Below are 26,165 nucleotides of genomic sequence, written 5' to 3'. Positions count from 1 at the left end.
AGAACCTGATATAAATCTTACTATAAAAATGTAACAGATTGCATAGAATTTCTACTGGGATCATGAAACATGTCACAGTAATTGAACAAATTGAGTAGCTCCCAGGGGCCACCTGTTGTCATCGTCCCACCTCCAAGAGATGGAAACAGATGTTTCCAGTTAGCCATTATCTGATTATATATGGATTACACATTTGTCCTTGTGTGCAATAATACTCAACAGTATCTGCAAGTTATTAGCCATATTATTATATATAATGGAAATGTAACCAAGTGAATTCAGTCATTATTATTACCTTAATACTCCGTTAATCCAGCCCCCGAAGAACCAAAAATATTAATAAATCAGGATCTGGTAATCCAGAAAATTTTATAATCTACCATGTGATAATCCAGAACAGCAGACCGTCAGACACAGAATTTGTTTCATAGGAACATAAGTAGTAGACAGAGTGTAGATGAATTATTCGGAACTTGGAACTTATATCATTATTTTATTTTTGCCCGTCTTTTTTAAGGGGCTATACCCTTATAAGTGTATTTTATATACAGTAAAAATGTTTTAAAAATGAAAAAAAATTGTCACATTTTGAGTCATTCAATCATCCTGGATTAAAGGATTACAATGTTATCATGATTATTTTTAGATATTTATTTTAGTATTAAAACTGGATTTTCAGTACATTATTATGTGCTTTTAACCCCTTAGCGACCCTTGACGTAACTGTACGTCATGGGTCGCATGGGGATGTATAGAGCGAGCTCACACGCTGAGCTCGCTCCATACACGGCAGATGCCGGCTGTATAATACAACCAGGACCTGCCAATAACAGCAGCGGTCGGTGCCCGAGCCGATCGCTGCTGTTAACCCTTTACACACTGCGGTCAAACGCGACCGCAGCGTGTAAACAGCGCAGGCGGCATGGGCGCCGCCATGTTTCCCCGATCGCCGCCCTCCTGAACGTCACATGAGGTCGGTGATCGGTTGCTATGACAGCCAGAAGCCTATTGAAGGCTTCCAGGCTTGTCTCTGCACTAGATCTATTAGACGATGCCAGAGGCATCGTCTAATAGAAGTGCTGGGATTCTGCTATTCACTGCAGTACTGTAGTATTGCAGTGAATAGTATGAGCGATCAGACCCCCTAGGTTTCAAGGTACCTAAGGGGTCTGATCATAAATGTAATAGAAGAAAAAAAAAAGTTTTTAAAAGTATTAAAAAAATAAAAAAAAATATAAAAGTTCAAATCACCCCCCTTTCCCTAGATTAGCTATAAAAGTAATTAAAGAACATTAAACATAAACATATTAGGTATCCCCGCGCTCCAAAATGCCCGAACTATTAGAATATTAAAACATTTATCCCGTACTGCGAACGGCGTAGCGGCAAAAAAAATAAAAACAGCCAAAAAGCGTTTTTTTCAACACTTTGCCTCCTATAAAAAATTGAATAAAAAGTGATCAAACCATCAGATCTTTCCCCAAATGGTATCAATAGAAACGTCATCTTGTCCCGCATAAAAAGACACCACAACCAGCTCCATACATGGAAATATGAAAAAGTTACAGGTGTTAGAACATGATGACACAAATTTTTTTTTCTATTTTGCAAAGTTTATCATTTTTTTAAAAGTATCAAAACATTTCAAATACTATATAAATTTGGTATCACCGCGTTCGTACTGACATGTAGAACACAGGTAACATGTCATTTGTACCAAACAGTGAACGCTGTAAAAATTAAACCCATAAGAAAATGGCGCAAATGCATTTTTTCTCCAATTGCACCTCATTCTGAATTTTTTTCCAGCTTCCCAGTACATTGCACAGCATATTGAATGATGCCATTACAAAGTACAATTTGTCCCGCAAACAATAAGCCATCATGTGACTCTGTGAACTGAAAAATGAAAAAGTTATGGCTCTTGAAATGTGAGGAGGGAAAAACGAAAATGCGAAACCAAAAAATGGCCTGGTCCTTAAGGGGTTAAATGTTAATATTTTGCATATTTTTATAATATAGTTTTTATTAACAATGCAATTTAAACTGATTATTATATAACTAACCGCATAATGATCATAATAACAAGAAATTAATAATATTTAAATTTACTAAATCATAGGAAATATTATTATAATAATTAGTGTGATTATTATTATTATATAATAATAATAATAATAATAATAATAATAATAATAATAATAGGTTTACAAAGTTTTGATAATTGTTATTAAGCCTACTATTATTTTTAAAATATTTCTTACCATTATTATTATCCTAAAAAACATTCAAAATCATTTAAGGGCTCAGCCCCACAGCCATATTATCGCGATGTAAACCTCCCTGTGGTCCGGCAATGTAATATGCCACCCAGATAAGTCACTAGGGCCCTATTATATTTCCATATGCTTCCAATTCTAGTTTTGCCATGCTTCATCAGCTGCTGTATTAAAGGAGAATTCTTTCCTATGAGCAATGTGGTACAATGTGGAAGCACTATATAGCGACACAGAGTTCCTGAATACTATACAAACAGGCTATGTGTAGCAATGAGCGGACCCAACAACATTAATTTAGATGAATATCTGTGCCTGTTTCATTTTTTGACCCAAAATATAATAGTGATTTGTGGGTGACAACAAGTTTCAGTTGATCCTAAAACGAATCCATTTTGATACAATCAGTTTGGTTCTCTCTAGCTGTCCGCATTCTTGATAGAAAATCCATTCGTTTGACTCTTCTTGAGGCTTATTTTCCCACCACCATCTTGCTTGTCCTATTAGAAGTTTGTGATGCACATAGTAAAAGAAAACATAATTGTCATTTAATCATCTGTAGCAAAGAGCTTATTGTAAATGCAGTAAATGTACACAATGATACGGAGGATATTAGTCAAGTGCATTTTTGTAAGTTTTCCATCAACTTTCGCTGCCTCCCCTTGTGCGGTGGAAATATGTATCACCTAATCTTAAATGAATTTAGATAATTTCATAGCAAGTAGCACTTGACATTGAAAAATGACATTACCAGCACATAAATTATCATTTCCATGATTCATTAACCCTCTTTTACCAGGAGGATAATGGGCTGTCATGCTGCACTGTCAGGCAGTTCTCTGCAGTATCAAAAGGGCATTATGAAATATTATTCGTGAACACAAAAGTAAAAACTGTGACCACAATGTTGATAAACCTTTCAGCCGGCCAAGAGAATACAGACAGTTCTAGTAACGGCAGCATTAGTCGGGTACCTGTGGCTCTCTAACTCTCTGAACTACAAGTCCTATATGGTAATAGTCATGGCTGCCAGAGTATGTGGAGAAATATACTAAGCGAAGGACTATGGCTTGCTGACCACTGTAATAGAGCAGCAATGGCAACTTCCAAATTACCAATGGAGGGCAATCCTTTGTTGTAGAATGACTACAAATAGTTCCTTGTTCTCTGGAGAGCCTAGAACATCCAGGCATTATTCAGACAGCACATTGACTTCATTGGGCCCCATACATTGCTTCATTTCATCTGTAGTGGTGCTGTAAGGGAACTGTACACTTATTGCCAGGACTCCATATGGACACACACCCAACTGGTAACACCTATTTGTCCATTTATTCCTAAATTTGTAGTAGGGATAACAGAGGAACATGTAAAGTATAAAAGATGCTCCACAATTCTTAGATGATAAGTATAGATGAGTGAATTGATGCTGACAAAGTGGAATGTGATCCAAATTTCAGGACCTATTCAATTCACACTGATTCGGATTTCCTCACGCTTCGTGGTAACGAATTGCATTTTTTTCCTAAAATGGCTGCTGCACATGTTAGGATATAGTGCAAGGAACTCTGGCAATGCAGGATCACCCACAATGCCATGCGTGCAGCCAACCAACAGGCAGCCAGCCCTAAGATGTCACAGCCCTTTAACCCCTTCGTGACCGCCCACAGCATCTGGAGCGGATGTTAGCTAACACCCTGTGCCATAACCCCCGGCTGAAGCACAGCTCCGATTGTCAGTTTTAACTCTTTGGATGCTGCGGTCAAATGTGACCACAGCATCCAATGGATTCCACCATACTACATGTCCCCCTCGGCACCCACCGCGGCCGGCGTGATCGAGGGGTGTCGATATTCATCTTCTGAAGCCCAGGGTCTGACCAGTGACTCTAGGCTGCTAGTAGCCCCCAGTACCCGGTATTGATCCTGCCCAGAGGTGAAGAAGTCAGCCTATCAGTCTGCATAGAATGGCGTTCCCTATAGTCTGCAATACACATGTATTACAGTCTATAATGCTGAACCAGAAATCAGTGTATCGCTGGTTCAGGTCCTCTAGTGGGACATCACTAAGAACCACTGGAAGGCATAGTGTTCTACACTACTACATAGGCTCTCTGCAGCCAAGAAATAGCTGGTTTTTTTAACACGATTCACCACAAATTACTTTGGATCGAATCGTATCAGAAAATTTGGCTAAACTGCTGAATAAAATTTTTGAAAAATTTGCTCATCTCTAATGTCTAATTATAAGGAATATAATTACATATTAATACAGAGTAGAGCTGCCAGATAGTGGTCAGATATAACATTTTTCTATGTCTTTAAGTACCAATTGAATAATTAACTTTCAGCTTGGTTAACTATTATAGTTAATTACTGAGCTGTGATTTACAAAATACATCTGAACAGGTATATTGTTCCTTGTACACCAGTTTTCTGCCATACAAGGCATAAAAAGTTGTAATTTTTTTTTTGTGCAAATTGTGTTCTTGCGCAAAAAATAGCATTTTTTTTAAACTTTTTTGTTCCGCTCTTACTGCTTTCCCAAAAAGAGGTTGGGGTGATGGCATGCAGGGAGCGGGGCCATCAGCCCAGCCAAATTAAATATCTGGCTTAAACAATGCTGGAAATCTATGCCAACTATGAACTGGACAAGATTTACCTCCAAGCACATAGCCCACCAGAGGGTTCAGTTATGAGGAGGCAAGGCACATCCTCCGTCAGCAATGGAGTTATAAATCTCCACCCTTGTGTATGAAACCACCCACACTCAACGGGGGCGACTATGAATATAGGGGAAGATTCTTATCAGCAGAATATTCTATGAAAAGATAGCAGAACTGTAAATTGTGCCAAAATTTACACCAAATGCTTTTTAGACCCCCTTTTACTGCAAATAAAATTTACTTAAGACATGAGTTGTTTTTTGGCACACGAAGCAAGCCCAGACGTGCACCATTCATATAAATTTGGTAGTTTGAGCCATTTTTATGGACTAACATTCTGCGGTGTTACAGACCGTAAGTTGCACTGAATATGTAATGCAGCAGGGTTAGTCAGGTTGTCCTCCTCTCCAGACAAAATCTCAGCTCATCGACCCTTCCCCAACCCTTTATAAGCTATTTTCCTGCCTTATATACTGTATTGCACTGAAATATATACTCTGTACTATACTAAGCCCAGTAGTGAACTGACATATTCAGTGTCTACAGTTCTACCCAGGAGCTCGGGGTATAATTAGGTTAAATTCCAACCTCAAAAAGAAGTCAACTCATGGGCAGTTATGTATATCAGCTCATCTGCAGGGCTGGTGACAGCTGGGATCATGTGGAGGTTACATAGGATCAATGATGACAGGGACAAATGCAGACAGGATAGAAAACTGGAGATCCCAGTAGTCTGGAGACTAATGACAATGAGGTTGTGAGTGTGTTCCAGCTGTCAGGGGTCAAGGTACGAGCAGAACATGGCAGGCCCACTGGAACAATGACAACAATTCTAGTGGCTTCAGACTGCAGAGTACATGATTGTTTGACAGAGGACTGTGTGAATAAAATGTGAATGTAAAACATCAGATTTAACCTACAGCAAAATTTAAAGGTAAATTATACAAATTCCAAGTTTATATTTAGTTAAAAACTGTTTAGAATTTCATGAATTTTATTGTTCAATTTCAAGAGAATATTCCTCTTTTGACATGTCATTGAGACCTTGTGCATCCCCGTCCCATTGATTTGAATGAAAGCTCTGTCAGATATATGGAAGCTAACCAGGGTGCCCTTTATTCTAGAGCTGTAATTCCTGCCCTTATTGTTATGCACAACCACCCTGTCTGCTGTTAAAGAGGACCTTTCACCACTTTTGGGCACATGCAGTGTTATATACTGCCAGAAAGCCGACAGTGCGCTGATTTCAGCGCACTGTCGGCTTTCCCGATCTGTGCCCAGTGTAAAGAGCCTACGGTGCCGGTACCGTAGTGCTCTATGGTCAGAAGGGCGTTTCTGACCATTAGCCAGAGACGTCATTCTGCCTTGCGGCGCCAATCGCGCTGATCTGTGGAGCGGGGAGGAACGCCCCCACCCTCTGCTCACACAGCTCGTCCATAGACGAGCATTATCAGGAGCGGGAGGGGGGAGTTCCTCCCGGCTCCACAGTACAGCGCGATTGGCGCCGCGAGGCAGAAGGACGTCTCTGGCTAATGGTCAGAAACGCCCTTCTGACCATAGAGCACTACGGTACCGGCACCGTAGGCTCTTTACACCGGGCACAGATCGGGAAAGCCGACAGTGCGCTGAAATCAGCGCACTGTCGGCTTTCTGGCAGTATATAAACACTGCATGTGCCCAAAAGTGGTGAAAGGTCCTCTTTAAAGGTGACTTTCTAGGAAGTCCCTTAACAGCTTCCAAGGAATCCCAGATATGTACAAAACTGTGTTTGGGGAACACTTTTATAGAGGTTTCAATATATTACACTGATGCTCAGTGGTATAACTAGGAACTGCGGGGCCCCGTGGTGAGCTTTTGACATGGGCCCCGTACCCCTGCCAGACTGACTCCCCCCAAGACCCCGACTGACCAACTCCCCCTGTGCATTCCTGCACACACTATTATTTCCCATAGTGGCCCCTGTACACAACATTATTCTCCATAGTGGCCCCTGCATACCACATAATGCCCCATTGTGGACCATCCAGAGTATAATAATCAGAGACTCAAGGGAGGACACAAACATAAAAAACACTGTCACTTGCCTCTCCCTGGCTCCGGCGCACTCCCGCGTGATGTCAACCATCTTCAATGATGGAATCTGGGACATCACACAAGTAGGCCTGAAGCCTTCTGGAGCCAAGAGAGGTAAGTAATAGCATTTTTTATGTTCCCTCATCTCCCCTGCGTCTCCGATCATTATACTTGGGTGTCTGAAAAGACCCCCCGAATATAATGATAGTGTTTGTGGGGTTCGCGGGCCCACAACCTCACTTACCGATCCGGGTCCTGATCATAGTGGCCTCCACAGAAGGGGAAGTGCCAGTGGCAGTGAGCAGGAGCCAGTATTGGTAAGTAAAAAGGGCCCGAGCAGGTAACAGCCTATTAAAAAAAAATTAAATCCATAACGGTAGGTATCCCCCTAATGTCCGCTTCTGCTGCTACCCCGGTAGTTATGCCTCTGCTGTTGCTCTATACTGTGTTATCTGTGTTGGATATTATTTTCAAGAGTAACAATTTCTTGAAGGCTATGTCCACATCTGTGAATATTGTAACTACTCCAAAGCAAACCAAACTAAACAGCAATTCAATTTTACAAATACCATTAAACAAAAAATATCAACCATTTTATTGCTAATGCTCCTATGCAGACCTATGTGTCTCCATGATTACACACTACAAACTCTGTGTAGTCTGATCCTGCATTCTTACTCCGCTGTATCTCTCCACTCCATGTTGCTAATGTCTAGAATGTTAAGAAGTTTAACTATAGAATGAGAGTACACAGAACTTGTAGCCTGTAACTATGGAGACAAGTAGCTCTGCATTGTAGCTGTAGGCACTAAATGATTTTTTAATCTAGACTATTTTCAAAGTTGGTATTCTTATTATTTTAGATGCATTGATACCATAAAAAATTCTGAAGCTGTGGACATATCCTTTAATAATGGAATGTTCTTTACTAGTAATATAGTCCTCCTGCAAATACGGGTGGGGGCAGGCAGGAGGCAATAGGAAAAGTCTACGAAAGATCATCTTTAAAGAGAATTTCCACCCAATAGATAATATTGACAAATTAGATGTTAGAGCAAAATATTTTTTGCTGAGGTTTGTTATATTTACAGAGATATATGAAGTCCAAAAAATATGTCTTTGCCCATTGCAAGCCAACCTTTACCTATTGTCATTCTAAATCCTTTATTGAAACATGGCAATAGGAATCAGATCAGGGTGTATTATAGGGGTCAAGCCTTGAAGCCTGGGGGGGGGGGGTCCTCACTGTCACATAAGAAGACCCAGTACTATAAATGGCACATGGTAAGTGTGGATCCCTATGGCCCATTTTGTATTGGGGCTTCAGATGATGCCTCTGATCTATCTGGTTGGTTTATATGGAAAACACCAGACTTATATTGAACATAGATGTAAGTATTTTTTCTGCCTACAAATAGCTGCTTGCATTGCTTACACTGTAAGAGGGAAAATAAAACAAACAAACAAAAAAAAAAACTAAGCTGTTTTTGACTTTGGCCTCCAATATTCTCTCCACAGTTCACGGTATTAAGTGGACGTGCAGCAATGGAAACAGCAGTTCAGGGTTTTCTGTGGAGCACCTTGTTCAGCAGATACTCGACAGTCACCAGAGCAAACCTCAACCTCGGACGCACAACTGTCTCTGCACTGGCAACTTAGGTAACTATAGAGCTCTATAGGGTGCTCACTATTAGCCATTGTTTAATAATGTTACCAGCCATTCTCACCTGAAGGCTTCTTTTATTAATGTGGAGCTAAGAGTAGGATGGGGTTTATGCAATAACAATGTGCAAAAAGCCTTAATGTGCTCTTACCCATAGCAACTAGTACAGCTTATAAAACAGTACTGAGAACTGGTTGTTAACACTTGGGTTACGGTACATTGACGACATCTGCACCCTGACATTACATAAACCTGAAATCAAATGTAACAAATTGTACCAAAATAGCAAAATTCTCAATGACGTGCCCAAAGGACATTGCCTGGGGTGCCAGAGTAGCGACAATTGTGCGCAAAATATACATCAATTACTGGAATTATTCAGAATTTGCTACAATATATGATAAATTTGCATGTAATGTAAGAATATTTCCATATTCTGACTACTTGCAAACTAATTTTTCTCCAGAGAAATATAAATTGACATTTTGTTGTATATAATGAATGGAAGCATGCTTCATTGGTTCACACTGGGTGATTTTTAGAAATGCGTAGTAGTTTAGCCTGCTTCTCTTTCAGGGGAATCACTACTGTTACTCCATGGGGTATTCTCAGTAGTATCCTCTTTGTAGAGTCCTAGGCTAAACTACCGGGCATGGTGATAAAGGGGTGATATTTTATGTGTAGGTGTATCGTCTTCAACTTTAGATAGGCATTGCTTAGGGGGCTGTATAATATAGAAAATAGCAAAGCACTGTGGATCATGTTGGAAGCTCACCTAGGCTTTGTGCATGTGACAAATTGTAAACAGGTTTTACTTTTTTTTTCTGCTCACTTAATGTCAAAATCATATCGCCTATATGATGATGATGATGATGATGATGATGATTATTTTAATATATTTTACAATTTCCATGAATTGAGATGATATGAGAGACAAGAATTTATATTTACTCTATCAAAACAAAATATTAGAAGTAGAGATGAGCGAACAGTAAAATGTTCGATATTCATTTCGAGTAGCCCTTCAATATCCGACTACTCGAATCGAATATCGAACCCTATTATACTCTATGGGCGGAAAATGCTCGTTTCAGGGGTAGGCAACATTCTATCAAATTATACTTACCAAGTCCATGAGTGAGGGTCGGGCTGGATCCTCCGAGAAGTCTTCTCCATGTAGCGTCCCCGCGGCATCTTCCGGCTCTGAATTCACTCTGCCAGGCATCGGGCCTGGGCAGAGCCGACTGCGCATGCCCGCACTACAATGCCGATGCCTGGCAGAGTGAATTCAGAGCCGGAAGACGCTGCGGGGAAGCTGCACGGAGAAGACTTCTAAAGGTAGGCGAAGAACCAGCGTTGATTGGCCGACTGTATAGCATTCGGCCAATCAATGCTGGTTCTGCATCGAACTTTTCCATTCGAATAGCGAGAGGTACTCGATCGAGTACGAGTATTTCGAATACCGTAGTATTCGATCGAATGCCTACTCGATCGAGTACTACTCGATCATCTCTAATTATAAGGTTTAATTTGCATGACTATGTATTTTATTTGTATATACAGTAGTACTGAAGAGTAAGAAAGCTTTCAGATATAGAAGTGTTAGGGTAAGTACACACTGAGTTTTTTGGTCAGGATTTTTAGGCCGGCTACTGGAAAAAGAAGCGAGGTGTTCATTCTTCAGGCAGTTTCGCCTCGTGATTTGGCCTGAAGACACACCCTCCTCCGCACTAGGCCCATTCATTGGGCCTAATCCAGAGTGGAGCGTGCAGAGCACCGGCCTTCAGTCATGGCTACCCGGCTTTTGGATCCGAATCTGAGGCGGCCTCCGCCTCAGGTTCCAGTCCGAAAAACCCTGTGTGAACTTACTCTTAATGATTTATTTTTGTCAATTAACAAATGAAGTGACTGAACAAAAGTGAGATCAATATTGGGTGTGACCAGCCTTTGCCTTCCATCAATTCTTCTAGATACACTAGGACACAATATTTAAAGGAACTCGGCAGGGAAGTTCTGCCAAACAACCACAGATTTCCTGCAGATGCAGGCTTTGTCAAATCCTTCTGTATCTTCATGTAATCCAAGACATACTGGATCATGTTCAGATCAGAGCCCCATGGGCCAAATCATCACTTCCAGGACTCCCCTAAATCCTTCACTTCTCCCAAAGGGTGGTCACTAGAGATGAGCGAACACTAAAATGTTCGAGGTTCGAAATTCGATTCGAACAGCCGCTCAATGTTCGTGTGTTCGAACGGGTTTCGAACCCCATTATAGTCTATGGGGAACAGATACTCGTTAAGGGGGAAACCCAAATCCGTGTCTGGAGGGTCACCAAGTCCACTATGACACCCCAGGAAATGATGCCAACACCTCTGGAATGACACTGGGACAGCAGGGGAAGCATGCCTGGGGGCATCTAACACACCAAAGACCCTCTATTACCCCAACATCACTGCCTAACAACTACACACTTTCCACATTCAAAAAAACCTCTATCAAAGTGGGAAAATACCTGGAAACCTTCTTTACTCCCCAAATGGATGGACACAAACCCCAATTTAAGCTCAACAAACAGTAACAACCACCCCTTTAAATCACGTTCCCCATGACAACCACAAATGGAATAGGCAATGGGAATTCCAAAAGCCCTCACCCTTAACTGTCATTTTGAGTGTGTGTGTGTGTGTGTGTGTGTGTGTGTGTGTGTGTGTGTGTGTGTGTGTGATGTGGTAAGACCTTCCAAAATTCACTTTTCTAGCCCTTAACATGAGCCCTTCCAAACAAAGTTACATGACCTTAAGCTGAGCTACCAGCAGAGATTGAGGCCCTTGGCATGAGTAGAGCCTTGCACCAGCAGTGTTTTTGGCACTTAGGGTGAGTTGAGCCTTGTACCAGCGTGTGTCCCTTAACATCAGGCGGGCCCTAAGTTCTGCGCTTTGCACAAAAGTTCCACATTAACTAGGCTGAATGGTACAAAGATTAGTAGGCCCGAGAACCAGGAACAGGTCTTGCAATGGCTGTCGGATAACGCTTAAAGCACATTGTCCACCAGCCAGTCAGCCTCTACCTCCTCTTACCCAACAGTCTTGTCCTCCTTCCACCCAAAATTCCCAATCTTCTCAGAACAATAACCCCAACTGTCCCTGCTCCCCAGAGCTGTTCTCCCTTCCTTTGACTGTACCGCAACCTGCCCCTCCATTTCGCGATTCCACGGACCTAACAGACGAGTATCTGTGTCCAGATGCTCAAACACTAGAGTCTCCTCCATTCCATCTCCGGTCAATTTGGTGGCGGATGACCAGCAACCCACCCTCATCGACGACGATGAGACGCAGTTGCTGTCAGGGCAGCCAGTTGACATGCGCATTGTGCAGGAGGAGGAGGCGAGACAGGAGTTGGAAGAGGAGGTGGTGGACGACGAGGACACCGACCCCACCTGGACAAGGCAGATGTCAAGCTGGGAAAGTAGTGTGGATGTTGAGGCAGGTGCAGCACCAAAAAGGGTAGCCAGAGGCAGAGGTCAGCTGCTTTGCCGAAGCCAGGCCAGACCCGGAATGTCCGAAGATGTTCCCTTTTGTACCCAGCCCAGAAAAACTCCCCCATCGAGGGCACGTTTCTTGAAGGTGTAGAGTTTTTTCAAGGAATGCGCCGAGGACAGATATAGTGTCGTCTACACAATTTGCCTCTCGAAATCGAGTAGGGGCCCTGAGAAGAGCAACCTGTCCACCACTTCAATGCACCGTCATTTGGAATCCAAGCAATGGAATCAGTGGCAGGCAGCAACGGCAGGACAAACGTCGCCCGCCGTTCATGCCACTGCCTCTGCTCACAGTGCTGGCGATGCACTCCAGAGGACGAGCCAGGACATCACTTCATCTGCCTCCGCCACTTTGTTGACTTCTCCCTCATCCTCCCCTGTTTCTGTCTTATCTCCTTCTCCTGCACCATCAAAGGCACCATCAGGCGCTTCTTTACAACAACCCACCATCTCTCAGACATTGGAGCGCCGGCAGAAATACACCGCTAACCACCCACCCACGCAAGCCTAGAACGCCAACATCGCTAAACTGCTGGCCCAGGAGAGGTTGGCGTTCCGGCTTGTTGAAACTCCCGCCTTCCCGGACCTGATGGCAACTGTGGCACCTCACTATGCCGTCCCTAGCCGTCTCAACTTCTCCCGGTGTGGCGTCCCCGCCTTGCACCAGCACGTGTCACTCAACATCAGGTGGGCCCTTAGTTCCGCGCTTTGCTGCAAGGTCCACTTGACCACCGACACTTGGACAAGCGCCTGTGGTCAGGGATGCTGCAGTGCTTATCTTTAATGACAGGCAGGGTGAATGTGGTGGAGTCTGTTCCCCGGGTGCAAACTGGGGTGGCCTATCTCCTCTCCCAGGCCAAAATTCATGGCAGGAGTAGACTGAAACCCTACGACGCTGCAACCTCCACCACAGCTACTAGCGGCAAACGCTAAAACACTGGTGTGGGGAGACGTCAGCAGGCGGTGCTGAAGCTCATCAGCTTGGGGGACAGACAGCACAGTGCCTCCGAGGTCAGGGATGCCATCCTGGCTGAGATGGCATTTTTTTTTCCCTGCTACACCTGGGGCCTGGCATTTTTACGCCTGTGATAATGGCTGGAACCTGGTAGCGGCTCTGGAGCTTGCCAGCCTCCAACACGTTCCATGTTTGGCCCACGTCTAACCTAGTGGTGCAAAGTTTTTTAAAAACATACCCAAATGTACCGAAGCTACTGTTGAAAATGCGGCGCTTGTGCGCCCACTTTTGCAAGTGCACAGGAGTCGCTGCTAGCCTAAAAACACTCTAGCAAGGCCTACATCTGTCCAAACACAGGCTGTTGTCCGTCATTCACACACGCTGAAACCCTACAATACCATATCTTGAGCAGGGTGTGTGAGCTGCACAGACCTTTGATGGAGTTCCATCTACAAAACCCAAGGGTTCCTCAAAGTCAGCAACCAAAGTTTCTGCACCATGAGTTTCCAGGGGTGGCAGAGTTATGGCTAGGGGAAGAGGCATGGATAGGGATGATGTCTAGGGGCAAAAGCAGTGTGGATGTGGAGGCAAGCTAAGCAGGAAAAACTGGGGGTACAAGCTAAGGCATGGACTGGGGTGATGTCTAGGGGCAAAAGCAGTGTGGATGTGGAGGCAAGCTAAGCAGGAAAAACTGGGGATACAAGCTAAGGCATGGACTGGGGTGATGTCTAGGGGCAAAAGCAGTGTGGATGTGGAGGCAAGCTAAGCAGGAAAAACTGGGGGTACAAGCTAAGGCATGGACTGGGGTGATGTCTAGGGGCAAAAGCAGTGTGGATTTGGAGGCAAGCAAAGCAGGGAAAATGGTGGCTAGAGGCAAAGGGATGTCCATAGGCAGCAAGGGCAAAGATGCAAAACTCTCCCGTTTCAAGAATTTTCCTGACTTGTTTCCCCACAAAACATTCCTGGGAGGAGGGCTGAAACACCACCCTCCTCCTCCTCCGCTGTTAGATTTACCCCAGCTACGAGCTGAAAACGCTGCAACACTGGTGTGGGGAGACGTCAGCAGGCTGGGCTGAAGCTCATCAGCTTGGGAGACGGACAGCACACTGCCTCTGAGGTCAGGGATGCCATCCTGGATGAGATGGCAATTTGTTTATCCCCGCTGCCCCTGGGGCCAGGTTTTTTAGCTTGTTGGAGGGCTCTGGAGCTTGCCAGCCTCCAACACGTTCCATGCCTGGCCCACATGTTCAATGTAGTGGTGCAATGATCTTTAAAAACATACCCCAAATTAGCTGAGCTAAGGGTGAAAGTGCGGCACTTGGACACCCACTTTCCCAAGTCTACAGTACCTGGAGCTAGCCGCAATACACTCCAGCAAGGCCTACATCTGCCTGAAGCACCTACTGTTGTGCGAGGTCACCACACGCTCTAACCCTAGATACCGTATGTTCAGCAGGGTGTGTGAGCAGCAGAGACCTTTGATGGAGTACCAGCTACAAAACCCAAGGGTTCCTCAGAGTCAGCTCCCTCACTTTCTGCACCATGAGTTTCCATGGGTGGCAGACTTATGGCTAGAGGCACAGGCATGGATAGGGGTGATGTGTAGGGGCAAAAGCAGTGTGGATGTGGAGGCAAGCTAAGCAGCAAAAACTGGGGGTACAAGCAGCCGGTGACATCATCACTGACAAGCACAGCTGTCTGTCAGCTGACAGGCTGACTTTCACCAAAATGAACAGACAATGGATAGACTCATCATATACATGTCAGTTACATGACAAATTTAGTGCAATTTGCAAGTCCAAGATGGTTTGGAGATCTGCGGAGAGGAATCTCACCACCTCTTGCGGGTGCCATCATTTGGAAGGCAAGCCCTGGGCTCAGTGGGTGAGAGCAAGCGCAGGATAATCGTCGTTTGGCCTGGCGGCCACTGCCTCTTCCACTGTTGACAGGGCTGGCGCTGCAGTCCAGACCAGGAGCCAGGACACCTCCACATCTGCCTCTGACACTTTGGGGAGTTCACCCTTATCCTCACCTTTTCCTGCCATTTCTCCTTTTGCCCGCGCCATCATGCGCCTCTTCCCAGCAACTCCCCATCTCCCAAGCCTTTCATTTCATGCTAAAGTACAGCGCAACCCACCCACATGCCCAAGGCTTCAACGGCCTCATCTCAAGAAATCTGGCCCAGGAGATGTTGGAATCCCGGCTGGGGGACACTCTGCCCTTTTTGGGCAGAGTGTCTACTGCGCCACCGCACTGTGCCGTCCACACCAGCACTTTCCCCCAAACATGAGGCGGTCCCTAAATTCAGCGCTTAGCCCTAAAGTTCCATGTGACCAGTTACGAATGGACAAGTGCATGCGGACAGGGACGCTACCTTTCAATTTGGGCACAGTGGTTGAATGTAGTTGAGGCGTGGACCGGGTCGCAAAATGTGGTGGCCTGACTTGTCTCCCCACACAACATTCCTGGGAGGAGGGCTGAAACACCACCCTCCTCCGCTGTTAAATTGACCCCAGCTACGAGCTGGAAACGCTGCAACACTGGTGTGGGGAGACGTCAGCGGGCCGTGCTGAAGCTCATCAGCTTGGGGGCCAGACAGCACACTGCCTACAAAGTGAGTCATGCCATCCTCGATGAGACGGCAATGTGGTTTTTGCCACTGCACCTGGGCCCAGGCATGTTGTCATGTGTGATAATGGCCGTAACCTGGGATTGGCTCTGTAGCTTGGCAGCCTGCAACATATTCCATGCCTGGGCCACGTTTTTAACTCATTGCTGCTAATCTTTTGAAAAAGGTACCCCAATGTTCCTGAGCTACTGGTGAAAGTGTGGCGCTTGTGCGGATAGTTTTTAAAGTGTATAGTTGCCGCTGCTAGCCTCTATGCACTCCTACAACGCCTGTACCTGCTGGAACAACGGCTGTTGTGCGACGTCTCCACACTGCTGGCACTAAACATATCATGTGTTGAGCAGAGTGTGTGAGCAGCACAGACCTTTGATGTAGTTCCAACTCCAAAACCCTCGGGTTCGTCAAAGTCAACTCCCTCAGTTGCTCAACCATGAGTGGCCATGGGTGGCAGACTTATGTGAAATCCCATCCCATCCATTGCACTGGACACGAAACATTAGCATGCGCTCAGCACAACTTCGGATATGGCAGATGCGTTAAGCAGGGTGCAGGGTACAACACAGACCAGGCCCGAGCACCAGGAACAGGTGTTAGAAATACTGCAGCATCTGCCATTTCCTTCCAATTTTGGGGTTTTGGACCCGCCACCGACTTGTCTGGACCTAAGTGGGGATCATGAGACACAGTTGCCATCAAGGCAAGCTGTGGTCATGTGCGGTTTGCAGTAAGGGGGCAGTGCGCAATTGGAAGAGGAGTTGGTGGATGACGAGGCCACCGACCCCACATGGACAGGGGTGATGTCTAGGGGCTAAAGCAGTGTAGATGTAGAGGGAAGCTAAATCAACAAAAAACCTGGGTAGAAGCAAAGGCATAAACTGGGGTGATGTTTAGGGGTGAAAGCAGAGTAGATGTGGAGGGAAGCTAAGCAGCAAAAACAGTGGGTAGAAGCAAAGGCATGCAAAACTCTACCCTGTTGGAAGACTTATTCCTAGGTCTGGAACACGTTAATGGCCCCCCTGGACAAATTACTGCCACTCAGGGGCCTAGTGTCACCAGGAGGGACAAGTATAGGCGCATGTTGTGGGAATACCTGGCCGACACCAGCTCTGTCCTCTCCGATCCCTCTGTGCTCTACAGCCTAAACTTATTTTCTCATCTTTTTTTCTGAACTGCACATCTCTTGCCTGCTTCCTTTGGGATCTTAGAAATGGTGGTCCACTTCCACAGATGGTAACTTCAATAGACAGTGTAACGGGAGTAGCTGAGGGATCGCTGTCTTAACCACTTTTTGGCACAAAATTAACTTCCAAAGCCAAATATGGTGCAAGTATATGATGCAAGGACACCTACACACCTATCTCTGACACATTGGGGAGTTCACCCTCATGCGCCCTTTTGGCCTGCACCATCATGCGCCTCTTCCCAGCCACTCCACATTTCCCAAGCTTTTCATTGCAGGCAGAAGTACAATACAACCCACCCCCATGCCCAAGCCTGTAACAGCCTCATCGATAAACTGCTGGCCCTGGAGATGTTGGTGTTTGTTTATGCTTCTGGAGACCCAGGCCTTCCGTCAGCAGATGGCAGCTGGGGCACCTCCCTATGCTGGGCCTAGCCGTTACTACTTCTCTTGGTGTGCTGTCTCTGCCTTGCGCCTGCATGTGTCCCATAACATCAGTCGGGCCCAGAGCTCTGCGCTTTGCTGCAAGGTCCACTTGACCACCGACACATGGACAAGCGCCTGTGGTCAGGGATGCTGCAGTGCTTATCTTTAATGACAGGCAGGGTGAATGTGGTGGAGTCTGTTCCCCGGGTGCAAACTGGGGTGGCCTATCTCCTCTCCCAGGCCAAAATTCATGGCAGGAGTAGACTGAAACCCTACGAAGCTGCAACCTCCACCCCAGCTACTAGCGGAAAACACTGTAACACTGGCATGGGGAGATGTCAGTAGGCCGTGCTGAAACTGATCAGCTTGGGGGACAGACAGCACAGTGCCTCCGAGGTCAGGGATGCCATCCTGGCTGAGATGGCATTTTTTTTTCCCTGCTACACCTGGGGCCTGGCATTTTTGCGCCTGTGATAATGGCTGGAACCTGGTAGCAGATCTGGAGCTTGCCAGACTCAAACACGGTCCACGCATGGCCCACGTTTTCCAACTTGTTGGTGCCATGTTTCTTTGAAACCTACACCATTGTGCCTGATATACAGGTCAAAGTGGGGCCATTTTCGTAAGTGAGAACTAGCCTCTGCTAGGCAGAAAACATTCAGAGCACACTCCTCTCATCTTCGCACCGTTGGCTGGCGGAGGAAGACGAGGGGGTTGGAGTGGCATCTGATGTCCCTATCCCACACGAGGCTAGAGGGTGCACTTCAGTGCATCCCATTGCTTCACCACAAATGGTGTGAAGGGGAGTGGAAAATGGAGGAAATGGAGAGTGACCCTTACAGTTGGGGCCAGCAAAGGCATGCCAAGTAACACACTGGCACACATGGCTGACTTCATCTTGGGTTGCTTTTCAACACATATTTCACATCATGAAGAACAAATAATACTGGATTTTTTCAAGCCTCGAACCCCGGTCTAGGTCTAATGTCTGTTCCTTTCTTATATTAGGGGAGAGGGAAAAAAAATTACTTCAGTGATACGTTTAGCGTACATAGACTGACTATTAATGTGTATCCCACTTAGTGTTGTTAGGGTTACACACCGTCACAACCTGGCTAAAGCTTCTATAGCTGTTAATAAAGTCAACATAACTTTACGGTATCCAAAAAGACAGCTGGTACCGACAGAGAGCAAGACAAATGTCACCCAAAGCTGTGAGCTCTGAACACCCATAGTGACTTTGGCGTCATCATCATTATAAGGGAGTGGGTGGTAATAAATAACTTGGCAGTGCCTAAAACCCAAAAAGCTTATACAACTATATTTACATTAAGATACACAAATGAAACTTTTCAGTAGCATGTCATGAGACAAGCTGATAAGCTCTTCCTTTGTGCAGTGCTATTTGAAAGTTAAACGCTGCCTTTATTTTAATTCTGGAGAAGGTGCAGACATTAGATTTAGAACATGTTGTCTTCATTGTCCAAATCCTCTATATAGGTAACGCGTTTTTCGGGCCGAGCTGTCTGGGAACGAGCTGGTGCAGCACTGACAACCTGGGTGAATATGGCAAGAGCCTGAGATGTAGGGTGAATGAATCCCCAAATTATTTGTGGAATTCCCAGTGAGACAATGGCACTGTATACCAGTATTAAAAATTGTGGGTGCACATAACCCCCATATATTCTTTGAATTCCCAGTCAGACAATGGCACTGTATAGCAGTATTAAAAATTGTGGGTGCACGTAACCCCCATATATTCTTTGAATTCCCAGTCAGACAATGGCACTGTATACCAGTATTAAAAATTGTGGGTGCACGTAACCCCCATATATTCTTTGAATTCCCAGTCAGACAATGGCACTATATACCAGTATTAAAAATTGTGGGTGCACATAACCCCCATATATTCTTTGAATTCCCAGTCAGACAATGGCACTGTATACCAGTATTAAAAATTGTGGGTGCACATAACCCCCATATATTCTTTGAATTCCCAGTGAGACAATGGAACTGTATAGCAGTAGCAAAAATTGTGGGTGCACGTCACCCCAATATATTCTTTGAATTCCCAGTTAGACAATGGCACTGTATACCAGTAGTAAAAATTGTGGGTGCACATAACCCCCATATATTCTTTGAATTCCCAGTCAGACAATGGCACTGTATACCAGTATTAAAAATTGTGGGTGCACATAACCCCCATATATTCTTTGAATTCCCAGTGAGACAATGGAACTGTATAGCAGTAGCAAAAATTGTGGGTGCACGTCACCCCAATATATTCTTTGAATTCCCAGTTAGACAATGGCACTGTATACCAGTAGTAAAAATTGTGGGTGCACATAACCCCCATATATTCTTTGAATTCCCAGTCAGACAATGGCACTGTATACCAGTATTAAAAATTGTGGGTGCACATAACCCCCATATATTCTTTGAATTCCCAGTCAGACAATGGCACTGTATACCAGTATTAAAAATTGTGGGTGCACGTAACCCCCATATATTCTTTGAATTCCCAGTCAGACAATGGCACTATATACCAGTATTAAAAATTGTGGGTGCACATAACCCCCATATATTCTTTGAATTCCCAGTCAGACAATGGCACTGTATACCAGTATTAAAAATTGTGGGTGCACATAACCCCCATATATTCTTTGAATTCCCAGTCAGACAATGGCACTGTATAGCAGTATTAAAAATTGTGGGTGCACGTAACCCCCATATATTCTTTGAATTCCCAGTCAGACAATGGCACTATATACCAGTATTAAAAATTGTGGGTGCACATAACCCCCATATATTCTTTGAATTCCCAGTCAGACAATGGCACTGTATACCAGTAGTAAAAATTGTGGGTGCACGTCACCCCAATATATTCTTTGAATTCCCAGTTAGACAATGGCACTGTATACCAGTAGTAAAAATTGTGGGTGCACATAACCCCCATATATTCTTTGAATTCCCAGTCAGACAATGGCACTGTATAGCAGTATTAAAAATTGTGGGTGCACGTAACCCCCATATATTCTTTGAATTCCCAGTCAGACAATGGCACTATATACCAGTATTAAAAATTGTGGGTGCACATAACCCCCATATATTCTTTGAATTCCCAGTCAGACAATGGCACTGTATACCAGTATTAAAAATTGTGGGTGCACATAACCCCCATATATTCTTTGAATTCCCAGTCAGACAATGGCACTATATACCAGTATTAAAAATTGTGGGTGCACATAACCCCCATATATTCTTTGAATTCCCAGTCAGACAATGGAACTGTATAGCAGTAGCAAAAATTGTGGGTGCACGTCACCCCAATATATTCTTTGAATTCCCAGTCAGACAATGGCACTGTATACCAGTAGTAAAAATTGTGGGTGCACATAACCCCCATATATTCTTTGAATTCCCAGTCAGACAATGGCACTGTATAGCAGTATTAAAAATTGTGGGTGCACATAACCCCCATATATTCTTTGAATTCCCAGTCAGACAATGGCACTGTATAGCAGTATTAAAAATTGTGGGTGCACGTAACCCCCATATATTCTTTGAATTCCCAGTCAGACAATGGCACTGTATACCAGTATTAAAAATTGTGGGTGCACATAACCCCCATATATTCTTTGAATTCCCAGTGAGACAATGGAACTGTATAGCAGTAGCAAAAATTGTGGGTGCACGTCACCCCAATATATTCTTTGAATTCCCAGTTAGACAATGGCACTGTATACCAGTAGTAAAAATTGTGGGTGCACATAACCCCCATATATTCTTTGAATTCCCAGTCAGACAATGGCACTGTATACCAGTATTAAAAATTGTGGGTGCACATAACCCCCATATATTCTTTGAATTCCCAGTCAGACAATGGCACTATATACCAGTATTAAAAATTGTGGGTGCACGTAACCCCCATATATTCTTTGAATTCCCAGTCAGACAATGGCACTATATACCAGTATTAAAAATTGTGGGTGCACATAACCCCCATATATTCTTTGAATTCCCAGTCAGACAATGGCACTGTATACCAGTATTAAAAATTGTGGGTGCACATAACCCCCATATATTCTTTGAATTCCCAGTGAGACAATGGAACTGTATAGCAGTAGCAAAAATTGTGGGTGCACGTCACCCCAATATATTCTTTGAATTCCCAGTCAGACAATGGCACTGTATAGCAGTATTAAAAATTGTGGGTGCACGTAACCCCCATATATTCTTTGAATTCCCAGTCAGACAATGGCACTATATACCAGTATTAAAAATTGTGGGTGCACATAACCCCCATATATTCTTTGAATTCCCAGTCAGACAATGGCACTGTATACCAGTATTAAAAATTGTGGGTGCACATAACCCCCATATATTCTTTGAATTCCCAGTCAGACAATGGCACTATATACCAGTATTAAAAATTGTGGGTGCACATAACCCCCATATATTCTTTGAATTCCCAGTCAGACAATGGAACTGTATAGCAGTAGCAAAAATTGTGGGTGCACATCACCCCAATATATTCTTTGAATTCCCAGTCAGACAATGGCACTGTATACCAGTAGTAAAAATTGTGGGTGCACATAACCCCCATATATTCTTTGAATTCCCAGTCAGACAATGGCACTGTATAGCAGTATTAAAAATTGTGGGTGCACGTAACCCCCATATATTCTTTGAATTCCCAGTCAGACAATGGCACTGTATACCAGTAGTAAAAATTGTGGGTGCACATAACCCCCATATATTCTTTGAATTCCCAGTCAGACAATGGCACTGTATAGCAGTATTAAAAATTGTGGGTGCACGTAACCCCCATATATTCTTTGAATTCCCAGTCAGACAATGGCACTGTATACCAGTATTAAAAATTGTGGGTGCACATAACCCCCATATATTCTTTGAATTCCCAGTGAGACAATGGAACTGTATAGCAGTAGCAAAAATTGTGGGTGCACGTCACCCCAATATATTCTTTGAATTCCCAGTTAGACAATGGCACTGTATACCAGTAGTAAAAATTGTGGGTGCACATAACCCCCATATATTCTTTGAATTCCCAGTCAGACAATGGCACTGTATACCAGTATTAAAAATTGTGGGTGCACATAACCCCCATATATTCTTTGAATTCCCAGTCAGACAATGGCACTGTATACCAGTATTAAAAATTGTGGGTGCACGTAACCCCCATATATTCTTTGAATTCCCAGTCAGACAATGGCACTATATACCAGTATTAAAAATTGTGGGTGCACATAACCCCCATATATTCTTTGAATTCCCAGTCAGACAATGGCACTGTATACCAGTATTAAAAATTGTGGGTGCACATAACCCCCATATATTCTTTGAATTCCCAGTGAGACAATGGAACTGTATAGCAGTAGCAAAAATTGTGGGTGCACGTCACCCCAATATATTCTTTGAATTCCCAGTCAGACAATGGCACTGTATACCAGTAGTAAAAATTGTGGGTGCACATAACCCCCATATATTCTTTGAATTCCCAGTCAGACAATGGCACTGTATAGCAGTATTAAAAATTGTGGGTGCACGTAACCCCCATATATTCTTTGAATTCCCAGTCAGACAATGGCACTGTATACCAGTATTAAAAATTGTGGGTGCACATAACCCCCATATATTCTTTGAATTCCCAGTCAGACAATGGCACTGTATAGCAGTATTAAAAATTGTGGGTGCACATAACCCCCATATATTCTTTGAATTCCCAGTCAGACAATGGCACTGTATACCAGTATTAAAAATTGTGGGTGCACGTAACCCCCATATATTCTTTGAATTCCCAGTCAGACAATGGCACTATATACCAGTATTAAAAATTGTGGGTGCACATAACCCCCATATATTCTTTGAATTCCCAGTCAGACAATGGCACTGTATAGCAGTATTAAAAATTGTGGGTGCACATAACCCCCATATATTCTTTGAATTCCCAGTGAGACAATGGCACTGTATACCAGTAGCAAAAATTGTGGGTGTATATAGCCCCAATTCTATTGCTAGGGGACTTGCAGGGTATTTCTGAGGTGAAGGTGGGGGGGCACACCGTTGGAACGGGGATTTGGGGTGTATATATGGGGTATACGGGAATACACTGTCAGTGTGTTCCATTCAGGATCCTGGGAAAGCTGGGTTGCGGCGATTGAGCCCGTCAGTGCCACGTTACACTGACAAGCTTCTCCCTGGAATTGAAGTTATATGTAAGCCCAATATATTCTTTGAATTCCCAGTGAGACAATGGCACTATATGGCAGTAGCAAAAATAGTGGGTGTATATAGCCCCAATTCTATTGCTAGGGGACTTGCAGGGTATTTCTGGGGTGAAGGTGGGGGGGCACACCGTTGGAACGGGTATCGGGGGTATATATCGGGTATACGGGAATACACTGACAGTGTATTCCATTCAGGATCCTGGGAAAGCTGGGTTGCGGTGATTGAGCCCGTCAGTGCCACGTTACACTGACAAGCTTCTCCCTGGAATTTAGCTCTTATAAGAGCTGTTGGTTGTCTTCTCCTTCCTATCCTAGCCTGTCCCTGCCTACCCAGAATCTAACCCCTAGCTAACTGGACGGAAACCTCCGTCCTCGGTGAATTGCAAGCTCAGAATGACGCGAAGCTGGGCGGCGCTGTTCTTTTAAATTAGAGGTCACATGTTTTCGGCAGCCAATGGGTTTTGCCTACTTTTTTCAACGTCACCGGTGTCGTAGTTCCTGTCCCACCTACCCTGCGCTGTTATTGGAGCAAAAAAGGCGCCAGGGAAGGTGGGAGGGGAATCGAGTAATGGCGCACTTTACCACGCGGTGTTCGATTCGATTCGAACATGCCGAACAGCCTAATATCCGATCGAACATGAGTTCGATAGAACACTGTTCGCTCATCTCTAGTGGTCACGCCAAATATGGATGTGATTTAGATTTCTTCATTCAATTGATTTTCTTAATTGACAAACATAAATTTCTATTAATATTCAGACTAAGGCCCTATGTAGCGAGCCGCAGCAAAAAAGTGTTGCTGGAAAAACCATGGTGGAAATGATTCGCCAGAATCCCATCCACATCTGCCAGAATCCCAAACCGCGGCATTTCCGACACTATTTTTGAAAGCATTCGTAGTTGCAGCAATTTTCCCTCACCTGCCTAAAACTTTTTACACATCACTATATATTTTTTTTTATTATTATGATTTGTACCTTTTTTAAAAACATAAGTAAATGTGCTTTAAGGCGCATAGTATACAGTGAAATAAACAGTAGTTCATTAAACATTAAAATATTTCATATCTTTGCTATAAAAAATGCTGCTTAATGTTACTTGTTTTTCTATGAAATATACGGTATAAAGTGTATTAGTATTTTATATTATTATTCATATGTTGTTGTTGTTGTTGCTGTGTTCCTTATAGTGTATTCTATGTCTATTTTCAACCCATCCAGTACAGACTATGTCAGCTGTTTAATGACCTCAGCTTGTACTATTTCACTATTCCATATTTATTGCACGACCGTTCTGCGGTATTATTAGGAGCAGCCTATATTATTGTTGCACAGACATAATGGGATTTTTTTTTCATTCTCACATATATTCATTGGTATCTCACTGGCCTTTTGCTTCTATGCACAAATTATTCATATACTTGCAGATTCAACAACACAATTGCCCACAAGCCAAAAAAAGAACATATCTCAGTTTGCTAGTGCGGTTAATGTGTACATAGATTGAAAACAAGATTCAGGGGGCTTAGCAAGGCTGCGCGCTTTACTTATACATCATAAAGAGGCTGGAGAAAGAGGGCGAAGACCCTTTCCTGACCATATTATGAAAGTATAAGAAAAAGGTCTATACTATATTCTAGAAACAGCACCACTCCTGTTTAGAGGCTTTGTCTGGTACTGCAACTCAACCTTGTTCATTTTAGTTGCAATTCTAGATACACATACTGTTCAAGTGTGGAGTTGTTTTCAGGAGAAGAAGCAGATGCTTATCTGTAATACAGCTAGAACCAAGATGGAAACTGTGACCATGTTTGCAATGAGAACCAATAAGTTGTCATATCCCTTGTCTAATGTGATGTTATTGTTTATCTGTTGTCATTTATAACACAGTATTTGTTTTCCCAGAATAGGAAACATTTAGCACAACAAAGTAACACAACACCTGTGATTATAAATATGGACATATGGAGAGAAACAGGAATAGATGCAATAAATAGCCAAACGAAATAACTACAGAAATAGAATGGAATATACACTATGCGAGAGACAGTTAAGCTGCCTATGCACATTATATATCTATCTCTCCGACTCCTGACATACATGAACACTCGGCTCAGAAAAGCCTGCATGTGTGGTCAATGGGGCATCTGCTCTTAGACACCTCTGGTCGTGGCTTATCTCCCCAGAAACAGAAAATAAGATTAAGGGGACTCTATAGGCATTAGATCTGCAGGTTAATCTAATGTATATGTTCAGCCAGAGGCGTAACTTGAAGCTCCTGGGAAAGTCAGCAATGGGGCCCCTATCTACCTTGTACAATTTAGAATAACGGTATATTTTATGTGGCAGAAGGAACTTTTGTGGCCCCCTTGGCGTCCAGTGACAACTGCACCCCCTTTAGCTATGGCCCTTGTGTCCAGCTTTATACATGATGGGTTGTTTTTATAATAGAAGCTTTAGGACAGCATTAGGGCTGTGTGCACAAAACGGAAGGATAATTGCTTCAT

General features: G+C 43.8%; 1 protein-coding gene across 4 annotated transcripts in view; it reads left to right on the top strand.

Annotated features, from left to right (window-relative positions):
• The window catches only part of CAMTA1 (calmodulin binding transcription activator 1), a 1,244,145-nt gene that overhangs the window by 1,037,018 nt on the left and 180,962 nt on the right, over nt 1–26,165 (top strand). For 3 of the 4 annotated variants that reach the window (XM_075279916.1, XM_075279915.1, XM_075279920.1), the window contains exon 7: nt 8,533–8,673. The exons of the other annotated variant lie outside the window; for it this stretch is intronic. In XM_075279916.1, the coding sequence (XP_075136017.1) occupies nt 8,533–8,673 (141 nt within the window). The remainder of the gene's footprint in view (nt 1–8,532; nt 8,674–26,165) is intronic. 4 annotated transcript variants of the gene reach the window in all.

Source organism: Leptodactylus fuscus, chromosome 6, assembly GCF_031893055.1.
Source record: "Leptodactylus fuscus isolate aLepFus1 chromosome 6, aLepFus1.hap2, whole genome shotgun sequence".
Taxonomy (NCBI): Eukaryota; Metazoa; Chordata; class Amphibia; order Anura; family Leptodactylidae; genus Leptodactylus; species Leptodactylus fuscus.
This window is presented reverse-complemented; position numbering and strand designations above follow the sequence as displayed.